This window comes from Coregonus lavaretus (genome assembly GCF_964263955.1).
Source record: "Coregonus lavaretus genome assembly, chromosome: 28".
Lineage (NCBI taxonomy): Eukaryota > Metazoa > Chordata > Actinopteri > Salmoniformes > Salmonidae > Coregonus > Coregonus lavaretus.
The window spans coordinates 41,926,231-41,945,303 of record NC_140015.1 but is presented as its reverse complement, the minus strand read 5'-3'; the positions used below and the strand labels follow the sequence as shown (position 1 = coordinate 41,945,303).

Genomic DNA, 19,073 nt, shown 5'->3' with positions numbered 1-19,073 from the left:
GACAGAGCCTGGATTCGAACCAGGATCTCTAGTGGCACAGCTAGCACTGCGATGCAGTGCCTTAGACCACTGCGCCACTCACACCTAGGAACCTCCCTCCTACACACTGCTGCCACATGCCCATAAGCTTGACACCTGTAACAACGTAATGTATTCGGCACAAAAGCTCTTACAGGATAACTTATATATCCTAACATTACTTTGTCGGGCAAAGATTCAACATCAAAACTCAAAAGAACAGACAATGGCTCTTCTGTTTCACCACTCACGCCACCCTGTATGCATCGCAACAAACGACGAGCATCACAAACACAGGGAATCTTCCCCTTCAGTTGGTCAACTTTTACATTTACTGCTACCCCAGTAAACACTCCTTTCAATGGCGCCCTTTTCTTGAGCGCAAAACAATTCACATGTCTTGCCCCCATTCGTTTAACGCAGAGCGCCTTCTCCCTCTGACCAGCAGAAGCACAAACAATTAACACAAGACCACTTCTTTTTACCCTCAACAATTCCACAGCACCCAACTCTGTTTTCACCCACCCTGAAACCAAAAATGGATCAGCCAAAAGGTTCCACCTTTTCCAAAAACGTCACTCCAACTGTCACAGACTCATCTTTATCCTGACCCTCGGTGCTAGCCTCGGGCTCCGAGTACTTCACCACACCTACCTCCTCCGATAATTTGCCCTCATTCACTTCCATTTCTCCTCCTGTCTTCAGCTCACTCTGCTTACATTTTCTACCATTCTTCTTTAACAAACCTTCTCCCTCTTTTAGAACCAAGTTCTATTTTAGCGCCTGGCTACACAGACGCTCATTGACGTGCACGAGCGTTGTGGGTGCAATGATTGAAGAACATGTATGTGTACATTTATTTTGCAGTTTGGTCAGCATGTTAGGTTTCCACTAGAATTTATAGCCAGTCAAAATGTATGGAAGCCCATTCCCGCCACCAAAAACATGTTTAAATGTTGATACTTTCGAAACATTTCGAGCTACTAGGCACTGCATCTCAGTGCTTGAGGCATCACTACAGACCCCCTGGTACGATTCATTTACATTACATTTTAGTCATTTAGCAGACGTTCTTATCCAGAGCGACTTACAGTTAGTGAGTGCATACATTATTATAAAAATAATAATAATAATCATACTGGCCCCCTGTGGGAATCGAACCCACAACCCTACCAACTGAGCTACATCCCTGCCGGCCATTCCCTCCCATACCCTGGACCATTTGTGCGCTGCCCCATGGGTCTCCCGGTCGCGGCCGGCTACGACAGAGCCTGGATTCGAACCAGGATCTCTAGTGGCACAGCTAGCACTGCGATGCAGTGCCTTAGATCACTGCGCCACTCAGATTCCAGGCTTTATCACAACCGGCCGTGATTGGGAGTCCCATAGGGCGGCGCACAATTGGCCCAGCGTCGTCCGGGTTTGGCCGGTGTAGGCCGTCATTGTAAATAAGAATATGTTCTTAACTGACTTGCCTAGTTAAATAAATGTAAAATTAAAAATTTAATAAAAACTAGCTACATTTCTTCGATACTATCTACAATTTATTTTATGCTATCTCAAAATTTAAATACACTAAGTCAACATTTCTAGATACTTAAGTCAACATTTCCAGATACGTAAGTCAACATTTCGAGATACTAACTCAAAATAATTTTGAGATACTAACTCGACATTTCGAGATAGTAGAACATACATATAGGATATGTTTCTTCATTTGTAGCATTATATGGCGGTTTCCATATACCCACGTTGCAGAGCTCCATTATATGGCGGTTTCCATATACCCACGTTGCAGAGCTCCATTATATGGCGGTTTCCATATACCCACGTTGCAGAGCTCCATTATATGGCGGTTTCCATATACTCACGTTGCAGAGATCCATTATATGGCGGTTTCCATATACCCACGTTGCAGAGCTCCATTATATGGCGGTTTCCATATACCCACGTTGCAGAGCTCCATTATATGGCGGTTTCCATATACCCACGTTGCAGAGCTCCATTATATGGCGGTTTCCATATACCCACGTTGCAGAGCTCCATTATATGGCGGTTTCCATATACCCACGTTGCAGAGCTCCATTATATGGCGGTTTCCATATACTCACGTTGCAGAGATCCATTATATGGCGGTTTCCATATACCCACGTTGCAGAGCTCCATTATATGGCGGTTTCCATATACTCACGTTGCAGAGCTCCATTATATGGCGGTTTCCATATACTCACGTTGCAGAGCTCCATTATATGGCGGTTTCCATATACCCACGTTGCAGAGCTCCATTATATGGCGGTTTCCATATACTCACGTTGCAGAGCTCCATTATATGGCGGTTTCCATATACCCACGTTGCAGAGCTCCATTATATGGCGGTTTCCATATACCCACGTTGCAGAGCTCCATTATATGGCGGTTTCCATATACCCACGTTGCAGAGCTCCATTATATGGCGGTTTCCATATACCCACGTTGCAGAGCTCCATTATATGGCGGTTTCCATATACCCACGTTGCAGAGCTCCATTATATGGCGGTTTCCATATACCCACGTTGCAGAGCTCCATTATATGGCGGTTTCCATATACTCACGTTGCAGAGCTCCATTATATGGCGGTTTCCATATACCCACGTTGCAGAGCTCCATTATATGGCGGTTTCCATATACTCACGTTGCAGAGCTCCATTATATGGCGGTTTCCATATACTCACGTTGCAGAGCTCCATTATATGGCGGTTTCCATATACCCACGTTGCAGAGCTCCATTATATGGCGGTTTCCATATACTCACGTTGCAGAGCTCCATTATATGGCGGTTTCCATATACTCACGTTGCAGAGCTCCATTATATGGCGGTTTCCATATACTCACGTTGCAGAGCTCCATTATATGGCGGTTTCCATATACTCACGTTGCAGAGCTCCATTATATGGCGGTTTCCATATACCCACGTTGCAGAGCTCCATTATATGGCGGTTTCCATATACTCACGTTGCAGAGCTCCATTATATGGCGGTTTCCATATACCCACGTTGCAGAGCTCCATTATATGGCGGTTTCCATATACTCACGTTGCAGAGCTCCATTATATGGCGGTTTCCATATACCCACGTTGCAGAGCTCCATTATATGGCGGTTTCCATATACCCACGTTGCAGAGATCCATTATATGGCGGTTTCCATATACTCACGTTGCAGAGCTCCATTATATGGCGGTTTCCATATACCCACGTTGCAGAGCTCCATTATATGGCGGTTTCCATATACTCACGTTGCAGAGCTCCATTATATGGCGGTTTCCATATACCCACGTTGCAGAGCTCCATTATATGGCGGTTTCCATATACCCACGTTGCAGAGCTCCATTATATGGCGGTTTCCATATACCCACGTTGCAGAGCTCCATTATATGGCGGTTTCCATATACCCACGTTGCAGAGCTCCATTATATGGCGGTTTCCATATACCCACGTTGCAGAGCTCCATTATATGGCGGTTTCCATATACCCACGTTGCAGAGCTCCATTATATGGCGGTTTCCATATACTCACGTTGCAGAGCTCCATTATATGGCGGTTTCCATATACCCACGTTGCAGAGCTCCATTATATGGCGGTTTCCATATACTCACGTTGCAGAGCTCCATTATATGGCGGTTTCCATATACTCACGTTGCAGAGCTCCATTATATGGCGGTTTCCATATACCCACGTTGCAGAGCTCCATTATATGGCGGTTTCCATATACTCACGTTGCAGAGCTCCATTATATGGCGGTTTCCATATACTCACGTTGCAGAGCTCCATTATATGGCGGTTTCCATATACTCACGTTGCAGAGCTCCATTATATGGCGGTTTCCATATACTCACGTTGCAGAGCTCCATTATATGGCGGTTTCCATATACCCACGTTGCAGAGCTCCATTATATGGCGGTTTCCATATACTCACGTTGCAGAGCTCCATTATATGGCGGTTTCCATATACCCACGTTGCAGAGCTCCATTATATGGCGGTTTCCATATACCCACGTTGCAGAGCTCCATTATATGGCGGTTTCCATATACTCACGTTGCAGAGCTCCATTATATGGCGGTTTCCATATACCCACGTTGCAGAGCTCCATTATATGGCGGTTTCCATATACCCACGTTGCAGAGCTCCATTATATGGCGGTTTCCATATACCCACGTTGCAGAGCTCCATTATATGGCGGTTTCCATATACCCACGTTGCAGAGCTCCATTATATGGCGGTTTCCATATACCCACGTTGCAGAGCTCCATTATATGGCGGTTTCCATATACCCACGTTGCAGAGCTCCATTATATGGCGGTTTCCATATACCCACGTTGCAGAGCTCCATTATATGGCGGTTTCCATATACCCACGTTGCAGAGCTCCATTATATGGCGGTTTCCATATACTCACGTTGCAGAGCTCCATTATATGGCGGTTTCCATATACCCACGTTGCAGAGCTCCATTATATGGCGGTTTCCATATACTCACGTTGCAGAGCTCCATTATATGGCGGTTTCCATATACCCACGTTGCAGAGATCAGCACTGCAGGGCTGCTGGAAAATGTGTAGTAAGCTGGCCTTTGCCCCAAAATTTGGGATAAAACATGTTTAACAGAAAAGTGTTGAAAAGAGCGACAAAGTACTGTTGTTTAGACTAATTTGCCTTATGATTTGTCAACTCGTGCACAATAAATCTGTGCTTCAGTCTGATCAACTGTAGCCTACTGATAACAACATTTTACATTTTAGTCATTTAGCAGACGCTCTTATCCAGAGCGACTTCCAGTTAGTGAGTGCATACATTTATTTTTTTCATACTGGCCCCCCGTGGGAATCAAACTCACAACCCTGGCGTTGCAAGCGCCATGCTCTAAATCAGGGGTGTCAAACTCATTTTAGCTCAGGGGCCACATGGAGGAAAATCTATTCCCAAGTGGGCCGGACCGGAAAAATCATGGTATATATAACTTACAAACAACAACTTCAGATTGTTTTCTTTGTTTTAATACGATCAACATACAACATAAAGCTGGAGCCTGAGGACAGTGTGTCCAAAATAGTACAAGCACAACATCACTATTAATCATAAAACACATCAAGTTATTTGAAAGTTCTGAGGACAAAGAACACACAAACACACAATGCCTCAGTGATTAACAGAACTGTTTCACAGATCACAGAACTATATCAGGGTGTCATTTCTCAGGCAGAAATGTAGATAAAAATAATGAAATCCTGTTCCCCAATCAAGTGCAAGAACCACAGAGTCAAGAATAGGTTAAATATACAAATAAATTAAAAACAATAGCACATCAACATAAAAACATATAAACATAAAGCTGGAGCCTGAGGACAGTGTCCAAAAGCACAACATCACTATTAATCATAAAACACCTCAAGTTATTTGAAAGTTCTGAGGACAAAAAACACACAATGCCTCAGTGATTAACAGAACTGTTTCACAGATCACAGAACTATATCAGGGTGTAATTTCTCAGGCAGAAATGTAGATAAAAATAATGAAATCCTGTTCCCCAAACAAGTGCAAGAACCACAGAGTCAAGAATAGGTTAAATATACAAATAAAATAAAATCAATTAAAAACAATAGCACATCAACATAAAAACATATAAACATAAAGCTGGAGCCTGAGGACAGTGTCCAAAAGCACAACATCACTATTAATCATAAAACACCTCAAGTTATTTGAAAGTTCTGAGGACAAAGAACACACAAACACACAATGCCTCAGTGATTCACAGAAGTATATCACAGATCACAGAACTATATCAGGGTGTAATTTCTCAGGCAGGAATGTAGATAAAAATAATGAAATCCTGTTCCCCAAACAAGTGCAAGAACCACAGAGTCAAGAATAGGTTAAATATACAAATAAAATCAATTAAAAACAATAGCACATCAACATAAAAACATCAACATAAATCTGAAAGCGTTGCTCAAACTCCCATAACAGTCCCGTTATTTTATCTTTGAACCGCTTCATGTCTGCCACATGTTCGGTCGCGCACACATTTTTCAGACAGGGGAAGTGAGCTGCATCACCACCGGCAAGTTGCGTCTCCCACAATGACAGCTTCAACTTGAAAGAACGTATGCTGTCATAATACTGCGTGACAACTTTGTTGCGCCCTTGCAGCTGTTTGTTCAAGTTATTCAGGTGCTCTGTAACATCCACCATAAATGCAAGGTCCTGCATCCATTCTGCGGAATGAAATTCTAACACTGGTTTGCCCTTTTCTTCCATGAACTGTTCAATTTCTTCTCGTAAATCAAAGAAACGCCTCAGCACAGCACCTCGGCTTAACCATCTTACCTCAGTGTGGTACGGCAGGCCATAAATGTGGTCTTTCTCTCTGAGAAGGCTGTCAAACTGACGGTGATTCAGGCTTCTGGATCGGATGAAATTAACAGTTTGGATGACCACCTTCATGACGTTATCCATCTTTAATGACTTGCAACACAAAGCCTCCTGGTGCAAAATACAGTGAAAAGTCAAAAAATCACGTCCTCCATTTGCAGATTGCACTTTCTCTCTGAACTTTGTCACAACGCCTGCTTTTTTCCCGATCATTGAGGGCGCACCATCTGTAGCCAGGCTGACAGCGCGGGACCAGTCCACTCCGACCCTGTCCAGCGCGCCGACGAGTGCGGTAAAAATATCAGCTGCTGTCGTTGTATCTGTCATCGGCACCAACTCCACGAACTCCTCGGTGACGGTCAATGTGTCATCAACTCCGCGGATGAAAATGGCCAGTTGTGCAACATCTGTAATGTCCGTGCTTTCATCAATTGCAACCGAAAACGCAATAAATGACTTTACTTTTTGCTTCAACTGGCTGTCCAAATCCACTGAAAGATCGGAAATCCTGTCTGCAACTGTGTTTCTTGTCAGGCTGATATTTGCAAAAGCCTGCCGCTTTTCAGGGCACACAATCTCCGCTGCCTTCATCATGCATGTTTTTACAAATTCACCCTCACTAAATGGTTTTGAAGCCACTGCGATTTCATTAGCAATGAGGTAGCTAGCTTTCACTGCAGCGTCACTGATGTCTCGGCTGTGAGTAAACACAGACTGCTGTTTCTTCAGACCCGCCAACAGTTCATTCACCTTCTCTCATCTCCGCTGTCCTTGAAAGTTGTCATATTTGTCGGCATGAAGACTCACATAGTGGCGACGAAGGTTATATTCTTTCAGCACTGCAACATGCTCTGAACACACCAAACATACAGCTTTCCCATTCAATTCCGTGAATAAATAGGATGACCATTTTTCTTGGAACACTCTGCACTCTGCGTCCACTTTTCTCTTTTTTGACAGAGACATATTGGGGCAATGAGGGTGCCAAAGCACATAATGTTAAAAGTAGAAGCCGTAATAAATATCGCGGGCAAAACAAAGTAGCTCATTGGCTGCACGTGCTTGACCTACTTGCTCTGCCCCGGTATAAACAGTTTGCTTGCTTAACACAATTGCTATTGCGCCATCCAGTGGACGCAATTGGAACAGCAGTTTATTTTATTGAAAAATTGCAGCACATTTTTTATTTATTTTTATTTATTTTTTTCAAAATCATCTCGCGGGCCGGATTAAACACGTTTGCGGGCCTGATCCGGCCCGCGGGCCGGACGTTTGACACCCCTGCTCTAAATCATTTGTAAAAATAGAGAAGAGTAACGGCTCGAGGCAACTGCCCGGAGGGACACCGCACTGTACATACCTGATGATAGAGAAGCTCCAACCACAGCTGCCGCTAGCCTGGAGAAGCGGATGAGCTCTGATTCCCTGTGGCCAGGGGAAAGGAAGCTACAACCACAGCTGCGGCCAGCCTGGAGAAGCGGATGAGCTCTGATTCCCTGTGGCCAGGGGAAAGGAAGCTCCAACCACAGCTGCCGCTAGCCTGGAGAAGCGGATGAGCTCTGATTCCCTGTGGCCAGGGGAAAGGAAGCTACAACCACAGCTGCGGCCAGCCTGGAGAAGCGGATGAGCTCTGATTCCCTGTGGCCAGGGGAAAGGAAGCTCCAACCACAGCTGCGGCCAGCCTGGAGAAGCGGATGAGCTCTGATTCCCTGTGGCCAGGGGAAAGGAAGCTCCAACCACAGCTGCGGCCAGCCTGGAGAAGCGGATGAGCTCTGATTCCCTGTGGCCAGGGGAAAGGAAGCTCCAACCACAGCTGCCGCCAGCCTGGAGAAGCGGATGAGCTCTGATTCCCTGTGGCCAGGGGAAAGGAAGCTCCAACCACAGCTGCGGCCAGCCTGGAGAAGCGGATGAGCTCTGATTCCCTGTGGCCAGGGGAAAGGAAGCGGTAACGTCATGTATTTATAGCCTAAAATATGCCTATTTATTTGTGTTAAGAGAAAAAAGTTTATATTCAAACTTCGGGTGGGTAGGCTACCTAGACCTTATCAATCCCTTATCAATTAATCAATCAGCACAGTGATGACATACAATGTGAGTCACTTTTTAATTACAGATGCAAAGGCGTACATGATGCAACCCTGCATACAGCCAGCTCAGCCCTGTTAGTTCTATTGTCCAATCACAGTTGTTGTCTAGTTTTCGTTTAACCATGATTTGAAAACTCTGGTCCCATCATAGCCCATATAAAACTATTTTACAGCTGATTTATTACTATGTCAAAAAATGTGATAGTAACTCAAATGGTTTAGATTGTATCAACATTTACATTTATTTGGGGTGGCGGGAATGGGCTTCCATAAAAATGGGCTATATCTTAAAAATTAATGAAAGCAAAAGTTAGCTTTTTGGTCTTAATTTAAGGTTTGGGTTAGGCATAAGGTTAGCAGTGTGGTTAAGGTTAGGGGTAAGGTTAGGGTTAGATTTAAAATCACATTTTAAGAAGATAAATTGTAGAAACAGGCGGGGTTTAGCCATAATTGTGACTTTGTGGCTATAGAAGCTAGTGACGACCAAGCTCTTACTGTTCAATGCAGTCATATTCACATAGCTAGCTATATAATGATGTGCCAGTTCAGTATAGAAGTGTAACATAACAAAAATACAATGATTTAAATAATGATTACAATCATTTTGGGAGTTTGACAGCGAGAGAAACACCTGGCACCATTTTTGCTATGCTACTGCAAGTCATTGCTACTGAATGTAAAACAAAAACAATGTAAAACAAAAACAATGTAAAACAAAAACAATTTGAGTTAAAAGTCACTCTCTAACTTCATTCTCACATTTGCAACCTTTTGCTTTTTATTTCCTAAAGGTTTTTCATAGAAGGAATCTGCTGCACATCACTCCTCGATATAGGTGTGCTTCTCTCGAGAAGTAGGCCTCATTTCCAAACTCTTGTAGGTTTTCTCTATCAGGGCCTATATATAGTCCGGACCTAAACCCCATGGAAATGTTGTGGCAGGACCTGAAGCGAGCTATCCATGCAAGGAAGCCCCCAAATGTCACAGAGTTGAAGCAGTTCTGTAAGGAGGAATGGGGCAAAATTCCTCAAAACCGATGTGACTGACAGTTACAGGAAACGCTTAGGGGGTGCCACCAGTTACAGGAAATTCTTAGGGGGTGCCAACAGTTACAGAAAACGCTTAAGGGGTGCCAACAGTTACAGAAAACGATTAGGGGGTGCCACCAGTTACAGGAAATTCTTAGGGGGTGCCAACAGTTACAGAAAACGCTTAAGGGGTGCCAACAGTTACAGAAAACGATTAGGGGGTGCCAACAGTTACAGGAAACGCTTAGGGGGTGCCACCTGTTACAGGAAACGCTTAGGGGGTGCCACCTGTTACAGGAAATTCTTAGGGGGTGCCACCTGTTACAGGAAACACTTAGGGGGTGCCACCAGTTACAGGAAACACTTAGGGGGTGCCACCAGTTACAGGAAACGCTTAGGGGGTGCCACCAGTTACAGGAAACGCTTAGGGGGTGCCACAAGTTACAGGAAACGCTTAGGGGGTGCCACCTGTTACAGGAAACGCTTAGGGGGTGCCACCTGTGACAGGAAACACTTAGGGGGTGCCACCAGGTACAGGAAATGCTTAGGGGGTGCCACCAGTTACGAAACGCTTAGGGGGTGCCACCTGTTACAGGAAACACTTAGGGGGTGCCACCTGTTACAGGAAACACTTAGGGGGTGACACCAGTTACGAAACGCTTAGGAGGTGCCACCAGTTCAAATCAAATCAAATCAAATCCAATCTAATTTTATTTGTCACATACACGTGTTTAGCAGATGTTATTGCGGGTGTAGCTAAATGCTTGTGCTTCTAGCTCTGACAGTGCAGTAATATCTAACAAGTAATATCTAACAATTTCACAACATATACCCAATACACACAAATCTAGTAAAGAATGGAATTTAAGAATATGTACATATATGGACAAGCAATGACAGAGCGGCATGGACTAAGATACAGTAGAATATTATAGAATAGAATGCAGTATATACATATGAGATGAGTAGTGCAAGATATGTAAACATTATTGAAGTGACTAGTGTTCCATTTCTTAAAGTGGCCAGTGATTTCAATAGGCAGCAGCAGCATCTAATGTGCTAGTTAGTGATGGCTATTTAACAGTCTGATGGCCTTGAGATAGAAGCTGTTTTTCATTCTCTCTGTGCCAGCTTTGATGCACCTGTACTGACCTCGCCTTCTGGATGATAACGGGGTGAACATGCAGTGGCTCGGGTGGTTGATGTCCTTGATGATCTTTTTGACCTTCCTGTGACATTGGGTGCTGTAGGTGTCTTGGAGGGCGGGTAGTTTGCCCCCGGTAATGCGTTCGGCAGACCGCACCACCCTCTGGAGAGCCCTGCGGTTGCGGGCGGTGCAGTTGCCGTACCAGGCGGTGATACAGCCCGACAGGATGCTCTCAATTGTGCATCTGTAAAAGTTTGTGAGGGTTTTAGGTGCCAAGCCAAATTTCTTCAGCCTCCTGATGTTGAAGAGGCTCTGTTGCGCCTTCTTCACCACACTGTCTGTGTGGGTGGACCATTTCAGTGATGTGTACGCCAAGGAACTTGAAGCTTTCCACCTTCTCCACTGCGGTCCCATCGATGTGAATAGGGGGGTGCACCCTCTGCTGTTTCCTGAAGTCCACGATCATCTCCTTTGTTTTGTTGACGTTGAGTGAGAGGTTATTTTCCTGGCACCACACTCCCAGAGCCCTCACCTCCTCCCTGTAGGCTGTCTCGTCATTGTTGGTAATCAAGCCTACTACTGTTGTGTCATCTGCAAACTTGATGATTGAGTTGGAGGCGTGCTTGGCCACGCAGTCATGGGTGAACAGGGAGTACAGGAGGGGGCTGAGCACACACCCTTGAGGATCAGTGAAGTGGAGATGTTGTTTCCTACCTTCACCACCTGGGGGGCGGCCCGTCAGGAAGTCCAGGACCCAGTTGCACAGGGCGGGGTTAAGACCCAGGGCCTCAAGCTTAATGATGAGCTTGGAGGGTACTATGGTGTTGAATGCTGAGCTATAGTTAATTAACAGCATTCTTACATGGTATTCCTCTTGTCCAGATGGGATAGGGCAGTGTGCAGTGTGATGGCAATTGCGTCGTCTGTGGATCTATTGGGGCGGTAAGCTAATTGAAGTGGGTCTAGGGTGACAGGTAAGGTAGAGGTGATATGATCCTTGACTAGTCTCTCAAAGCACTTCATGATGACAGAGGTGAGTGCTACGGAGCGATAGTCATTTAGTTCAGTTACCTTTGCTTTCTTGGGTACAGGAACAATGGTGGCCATCTTGAAGCATGTGGGAACAGCAGACTGAGAAAGGGAGAGATTGAATATGTCCGTAAACACACCAGCCAGCAGTTACAGGAAACACTTAGGGGGTGCCACCAATTACTGAATCTAAAGATTCACATACTTTTTCACACAGGGATATTGAACGTTGAATTATTTGTGGATAAATAAATTTTTAAAAGTATCATGTTTTTGTGTAATTTGTTAAATCAGGTTCTTTATCTATTATTAGATAAAGATTTTTCTCTGCACTCCCTGTTTCAGTCCGTTTTCTTCCGTTTGGTGTGTAATGAACATGACCCAGGGCTGAGCTCATTGCTGATCAACCACCTTCAAGGCTGGAGACAGACAGGTGTGAATCTAGTTTGTGTAACAACATGGACTGAGTGTTAAGTGAATTAATTAAAACCTTTAGGAGCTCAGCTATGTTAACAAGAAAAAGTTTGAGGAACTTCTTCACAACGTGGCTATAGAGTAATTTAACAGGCCACTTTCCTTAAACAGCAGGAAATTACCAGTGATGTGTCTGGTATGATGTCTATGGTAATCATGGCAGCTTGTTGGTCAAGACTGGTTTAGGCCAGTGTGTGTGTGTGTGTTCCTGTGTGTGGGCGGCCGGGGTGGGGTGGGGTGGGGGGGGGGGGGGGGGGGGGGGTGAACAAGACGTTCCAATAGCTTCGGATGAGTCAGCTGAAAAGCTGTGGGACCAAACTACAGCAACTTTCAGCGCAGGACAAGCCCTTCTCATATCTTTCCACTAGAGGGCACTATTTTCCTACAAACAGCACATCTCTCATCACTCAGTTCATTTTGCTTCATCTATGATAGGAGGGAAGGATATTCTTCATATTGTAGCTAATAGCTACAACAATAATAAACATAATAGCTATGTATTCAAAACTTCCTAAACAAATGCAGTATGAGTGTGTGGGTCCACTACGAGGCTTGAGATATAATTTCATTCCTGTGAACCTTTCAAGTTTACTGCATTTTACAACAGTCACATAATAATGCAGTAAACGGTGCAGCGAACACCAGTTTTGTATCAGCCTATTGTGTCAGAATGTTGCAATGTCCAGTTGTCCAGTTATGTACCAGAGAATTTCTTTGGATTGGAAAATTGAAGTTTAGAGACCAAAATGATGTTGGGCCATTTCACTCAGTTTTACACTGCTATATTGCCTCATCATATATCCTTAAAACAGAATATACTCCAAAGCTGGGGAAAATAATACAATTTATACAACTCATATCCACAGCACTGGAGAATAACATTTATGTTGTGTTTGCATTGTCTTGTTGCACATTTTAGAAAATAAAATGGTCCCTTTAAGTGCGTCCAGTTCACTCCTATTTCTGGCAAATTCTAAAACCAAGGGGTGTCAAAATCCGGCCTATGGGTGCTTTTTTTTGGGTGGGGGGGGGCTCAATATAGGCTTACTTTAAAATGACTAAAACCAAATCGAAACTTTGTGTAAATTGTAATGGACCTACATTCATACAGTTTCTTCACGAAACTTTGTGTAAATTGTAATGGACCTACATTCATACAGTTTCTTCACTGTGTCCAGCTCACTAATAATTACCTAAATGGAAGCTAGACAGTCAGGAAGCATCGAAAATTCCAAAAAGAATGGATAGAGGACAATTTTTTTGCACATTTTGATGGCGAGGAAATATAACCAATTTTCAGTGCGGCCCTCCCGACCTCGTCGAAGACCGAATGCGGCTCCCGGAGCAAATAGAGTTTGACACCTCTGCTATAACACGTTATACCAACTAACGAATAACAGTAGCTAGAATTCAATTTTTTTTGCTGCCGTGAGTTGTAGCCTATGATGGCTGAGCAGTATACGGATGAATGAATATCCACAGTCAATCAGCGAGCGACTCAGCTAGAGAGCATTGTGCTGTGTGCGGAGTGTTTGGATCTCCATGCGGATGTGACATTTCAGAGAAGAGCGCGACCGCCATTTTGAGTTTTACCTCAAACTCAACATCACAAACCAAGGGAGCGGGTGAGAAGCTCTGGCTGTGACCGGGCACATTTCTTCATTGAACACACGTTTGAAATGCGACAAGGTGCAGATTTTTGTTGCTAATAGTAATACGGTGGTTTAATGTGTTGGAAAGTCGATATCGGGCTGTGGCATCGCTATCACCCTAAACTTCTAAATTAGTGCGATTCCAAATTAAGAAGCAGGTTTGAATGGATAGCTTTTTTCTCTACTCTCCCCCAGACGAGGGACAATCGGAGGAGCACACGGACTGGGAATATCGAAGGGAAAGTTGTATTTCAGTGTGTATCGATAGTTTATGAACCTTTGTTTTCCCTGTTTGACTAATTTCGTTAGTTGGCTGCATTGTGCCAGTTGGCTTTAAAACAGGGTAACAGTATTGGTTTCTCCGGCTCTAGGTCGTGAGTTGTCTCTCACTTCGCCAATTGCTCCATATTAACAGTTCCTGGGGGTAAAGTCGAATTTATTTAATTCAACGGGTCTCCCTTTTTGGAGCCGTAGTCACCACCACAGTCAGCGACTTGCACCCATCAAGGCGCCGAGATTGGGCGAATAGCAAGCAAATACGTCCGCGTTTCTCTGCCTGCGCCCCCTCCGACCTCCCCGCCTCAATCCCCGGCGCTGACGGGAGAAAAGGCCGAGGTTGTTTTAGAACAGGCCCAGCCACCTCCGCACCTTCAAACACCTCACCAACAACCCAGAAACCGGCTCCCCACGGAACCAGCAACAGACAAGTTCGAGGGGAACAAAGACAACAGGCATCATCCCATCACAACAGTTGCCAACATGAACCACCACCACACTCAGCAACAGCAGCAGAAAGCCGGCGAGCAACAACTTAGCGAGCCCGAGGATATGGAGATGGAAGGTAAGAAAAAAACCCACGGGCAGAGACGGAAAAAAACAATTTAATCTTATTGTTTTTAAATAGTTGGCAAAGTGCATTGCCGTGGTAATCTAGCTAGCGTGAACTGATCTATCGTCACTGTAAACATCAAGGCCTGCCACTCTGTTCATAACTGTAATTTTGCTGATGATGCGTCCATTGCTGCATCATCGGTACTGCTGACCTCGTTCGCTCGTTTAGCCAGTAGCCAACGTTAGCTAGCTAGTGTTGTTGACATGTCAACTACCAGCGTCATTGATCTAGGTAGTTAGGTAACGTTGAACAACCCGGTAACTAGCAGAGGCTTGTTATCTACATCCCACATGCAACTGGCAGGTTAGCGCATTAACAATGTCTGATTTCTTGCACTCTCACTGTCTGACGTTAGCTAGGTAGCCAAGTTAGCGTGATAAACGTGGCGCAGTCAACTTGGTAGCTAGGTGGCTACCGATGGTCAAAACATCCGTTTTGGTTTAACGTAAGCCAACTTTTGAGTGAAAGATTACATTCACCACATATTGTACAGTATATTTACGACCGCCATATATTGACTGTCACCTAGCAAGCTACATTGATTATATTTTGATCAGTTGGCTAGTTAGCAGTAGTATGTATCATTCATTCATTTCGGTTAGCTAGCCAACCTGCTAGTTGCCAAATAAACCGACTCAATAGCTCACTCCCGCTACAAAATCGATAGTTTGTGCACGGTCATAAGGGTTACGTTATCACAATTTTTGTCTGGATGTTACATCCCCCGTTCATGTTTGTAAACACTAGCCCACGTAGCTAAAGTTAGCTTGTTTCACTTGACTCTTGAGCCTACGCATGCAGTTTTAACAATGGCAATTAATGACCCAGCAGTATTAGGCAAATGTTGCTGCTATTTACTTACACTTTCGACTGACCAATTGATAGTTAGGTATTTGACAGTTCTCATGGCTACTGTGCATTTACTATTTTGCTTGCTAGCTAGTCAACCCGAGTAGGTAATGTATTTGTAATTAGCTAACTAACGGCAGCTCTGCTTAGCCGCGAATCAGCTAACGTTAGTCACGCTACAGTAGCTAGCTAGCAAGATGAGATAGGCAGCGGTCCACATTAATCGCGTCACTCAGTTTTGTTGTAAACAGTATATGTATAATTTAATAACTTTTATTGGTAATATTGTTTTACTTTATTATGATTGTTAACTGAAAGTTGTTCGCGTTAGCTAGAGTTTAGCTAACGTCATAGGCCTCTAGGTGGACGGGGGTGTGTGGCGATTATATTCCAAGATGGTGGATACTTAGCCAGCTAGTATTTTGCAGCAAGGCCTTACATGTTTGTTTACGTTTTTATAAAGGAAGGGTTTGCATCATCGTCATTTAGACTCGCATGTCATTTCTGTGATGATCAAACGAGCTAGCGATACAATAAATAATAATGTAGCTAACTAGATGGGAAAACTAATTTAGCAGTGGTGATAGCAAGCTCAAATACCTATTTCATTAGCTAGCGAAGAGGTACTAGCTAGCTAACAATTCAGTTTAATCAACACAGCTGCGTCAATTTGTTTTGCCACACATCAACTATAGTCTAAGCTAGCTAACGAACGAAAGTTCGTGAAATAAGCACCAGTGCCCAAAAGATGGGCGGAAATATTTATTGGAGCACAGCTAAGCTATGTTGTGTTTCGGATTTAGCCAACATGGGAAGTCGAGGCTGGTGGCAGTGCAGGGTTTATGTTGCTGCGGCAAGGCCCGCGTGTTGTGGAGGTTGCATTGTATGGAGACACAACGCGCGGCTCGCCATTTTTAATGATCCCCATTTGTTGGGACCAAGTCAACAACATTTCTGACAGTTTAGCAATATTTTTCGTCAATAGCATGCTCTGTAGCATTATGATAAATGGTAATGCATATGATAAAATGGAGACTACACATCATGAATCATTACCACAGGTGCATCAGACCAATTGATAGATTCTTTGTTTGATTTATTTACACAACTGATGTTTTGGATCAGCATATTCAAGTCTAGCTGAGGTGCATGGACAAGAGGCCTTTCACTGTAATAGCCATACATTACAACCAGGTGGTTTACATTGGCACCTTGTCATTCTTATAACATTTTAATTGCATCCATCTTACTAAATGAACTTAACACCGGTGGTTAGCATTCCTACTCTGAGATGCGGACCAAACTGATCCTAGCTCAGCCTTCCTACTCTTGAGATGCGGACCAAACTGATCCTAGCTCAGCCTTCCTACTCTTGAGATGCGGACCAAACTGATCCTAGCTCAGCCTTCCTACTCGTGAGATGCGGGCCAAACTGATCCTAGCTCAGCCTTCCTACTCTTGAGATGCGGACCAAACTGATCCTAGCTCAGCCTTCCTACTCTTGAGATGCGGGCCAAACTGATCCTAGCTCAGCCTTCCTACTCTTGAGATGCGGACCAAACTGATCCTAGCTCAGCCTTCCTACTCTGAGATGCGGACCAAACTGATCCTAGCTCAGCCTTCCTACTCTGAGATGCGGACCAAACTGATCCTAGCTCAGCCTTCCTACTCTTGAGATGCGGACCAAACTGATCCTAGCTCAGCCTTCCTACTCTGAGATGCGGACCAAACTGATCCTAGCTCAGCCTTCCTACTCTGAGATGCGGACCAAACTGATCCTAGCTCAGCCTTCCTACTCTGAGATGCGGGACAGGAAGTGGTCTACTAGCTCTAGCTAAGGCTGAGTCCCAAATGGCAAAAACAAAATCTTTTCGGAGGACAATATAAACTTTATTACAGCTTTTTATTTTGTTGTCACGTACATTCTACACACATTTTAACCTACATGGTTCATTATTTTTTCAGTAATTACATACATAGCAAGAATAAAGTATTTTGATATACATTACATCTAGATAGATAGTACTTATACATTATACATCGTGTTTTCAGTCATAACTGTTATAGAATCCCCCCCCCCCCCCCCCCACCAGCTACTCTGTCCATCCCATCCAGGGCCTAAAATTAACACCTGCCAAATGCGGGTAGATTTTGGCATTGGTAGGTAAGATGTCTATTTCACCAGCCACGTTGTCGGGAGGTCAAGGCTCCACAGTGCGAGCATTTCACTTGCATTTGTGAGTAAAAATAGTCAAGTATGATCACATTTATACAGTGAGGGGGGGGAAAGTATTTGATCCCCTGCTGATTTTGTACGTTTGCCCACTGACAAAGATGACAAAGACATGATCAGTCTATAATTTTAATGGTAGGTTTATTTGAACAGTGAGAGACAGAATAACAACAACAAAATCCAGAAAAACGCATGTCAAAAATGTTATAAATTGATTTGCATTTTAATGAGGGAAATAAGTATTTGACCCCCTCTCAATCAGAAAGATTTAAGGCTCCCAGGTGTCTTTTATACAGGTAACGAGCTGAGATTAGGAGCACACTCTTAAAGGGAGTGCTCCTAATCTCATTTTGTTACCTGTATAAAAGACATCTGTCCACAGAAGCAATCAATCAATCAGATTCCAAACTCTCCACCATGGCCAAGACCAAAGAGCTCTCCAAGGATGTCAGGGACAAGATTGTAGACCTACACAAGGCTGGAATGGGCTACAAGACCATCGCCAAGCAGCTTGGTGAGAAGGTGACAACAGCCTAACACCATGCAAATAAATGTGACTTCCCATCGTATCTTTATGCTCCTGGGCCCGGTTTCCCAAAAGCATCTTAATGCTAAATTCATCGTTAGAATCTTAGTAGGAGCATCTTTAAATCTCTGAGCTGTTTCCCAAAACCATCGTTACTAAAGTTGCACTTGAAAACGCTAATTATTTACCGACTGCCTCACCACTCGTAGAACAGCTAAGTGCGTCGTTTTTGCCCTTTGCGTCACTTTATTTACAGAAGATCTCTGCTAAACATAGAATCAAGATGTTTATCTGTCTGATTGTGACTGCCGATAACTTCAGAACGAAGTTGACTACAAATACGAAGTTGCCAAAATCTTTGCAATTGTTACAAACAAGTAAAGGATAACAAGATGCATCAAATTAAAACCGAGACGACTGCATTAAAAGATAAACGGGGCCCCGTGTAGCTCAGTTGGTAGAGCATGGTGCTTGCAACGGCAGGGTTGTGGGTTCGTTTCCCACGGGGGGCCAGTATGAAAATGTATGCACTCACTAACTGTAAGTCGCTCTGGATAAGAGCGTCTGCTAAATGACTAAAAATGGAAATGTGAAAATGTAAAAGTTGGTGCGATTATTCGCAAATGGAAGAAACACAAAATAACTCTCAATCTCCCTCGCTCACCTCGTGGAGTTGCAATGATCATGAGAACGGTGAGGAATCAGCCCAGAATTACACGGGAGGATCTTGTCAAT

At 44.1% G+C, this 19,073-nt stretch overlaps 1 protein-coding gene across 1 annotated transcript in view; it reads left to right on the top strand.

Moving 5' to 3' along the window:
• Positions 1-13,749: 13,749 nt before the first annotated feature.
• The window catches only part of LOC311103660 (ubiquitin carboxyl-terminal hydrolase 7-like), a 61,292-nt gene continuing 55,968 nt past the window's right edge, over positions 13,750-19,073 (top strand). The window contains exon 1 of the mRNA XM_084145273.1: positions 13,750-14,679. Within this exon, the coding sequence (XP_084001399.1) occupies positions 14,598-14,679 (82 nt within the window). The 5' untranslated portion in view covers positions 13,750-14,597. The remainder of the gene's footprint in view (positions 14,680-19,073) is intronic.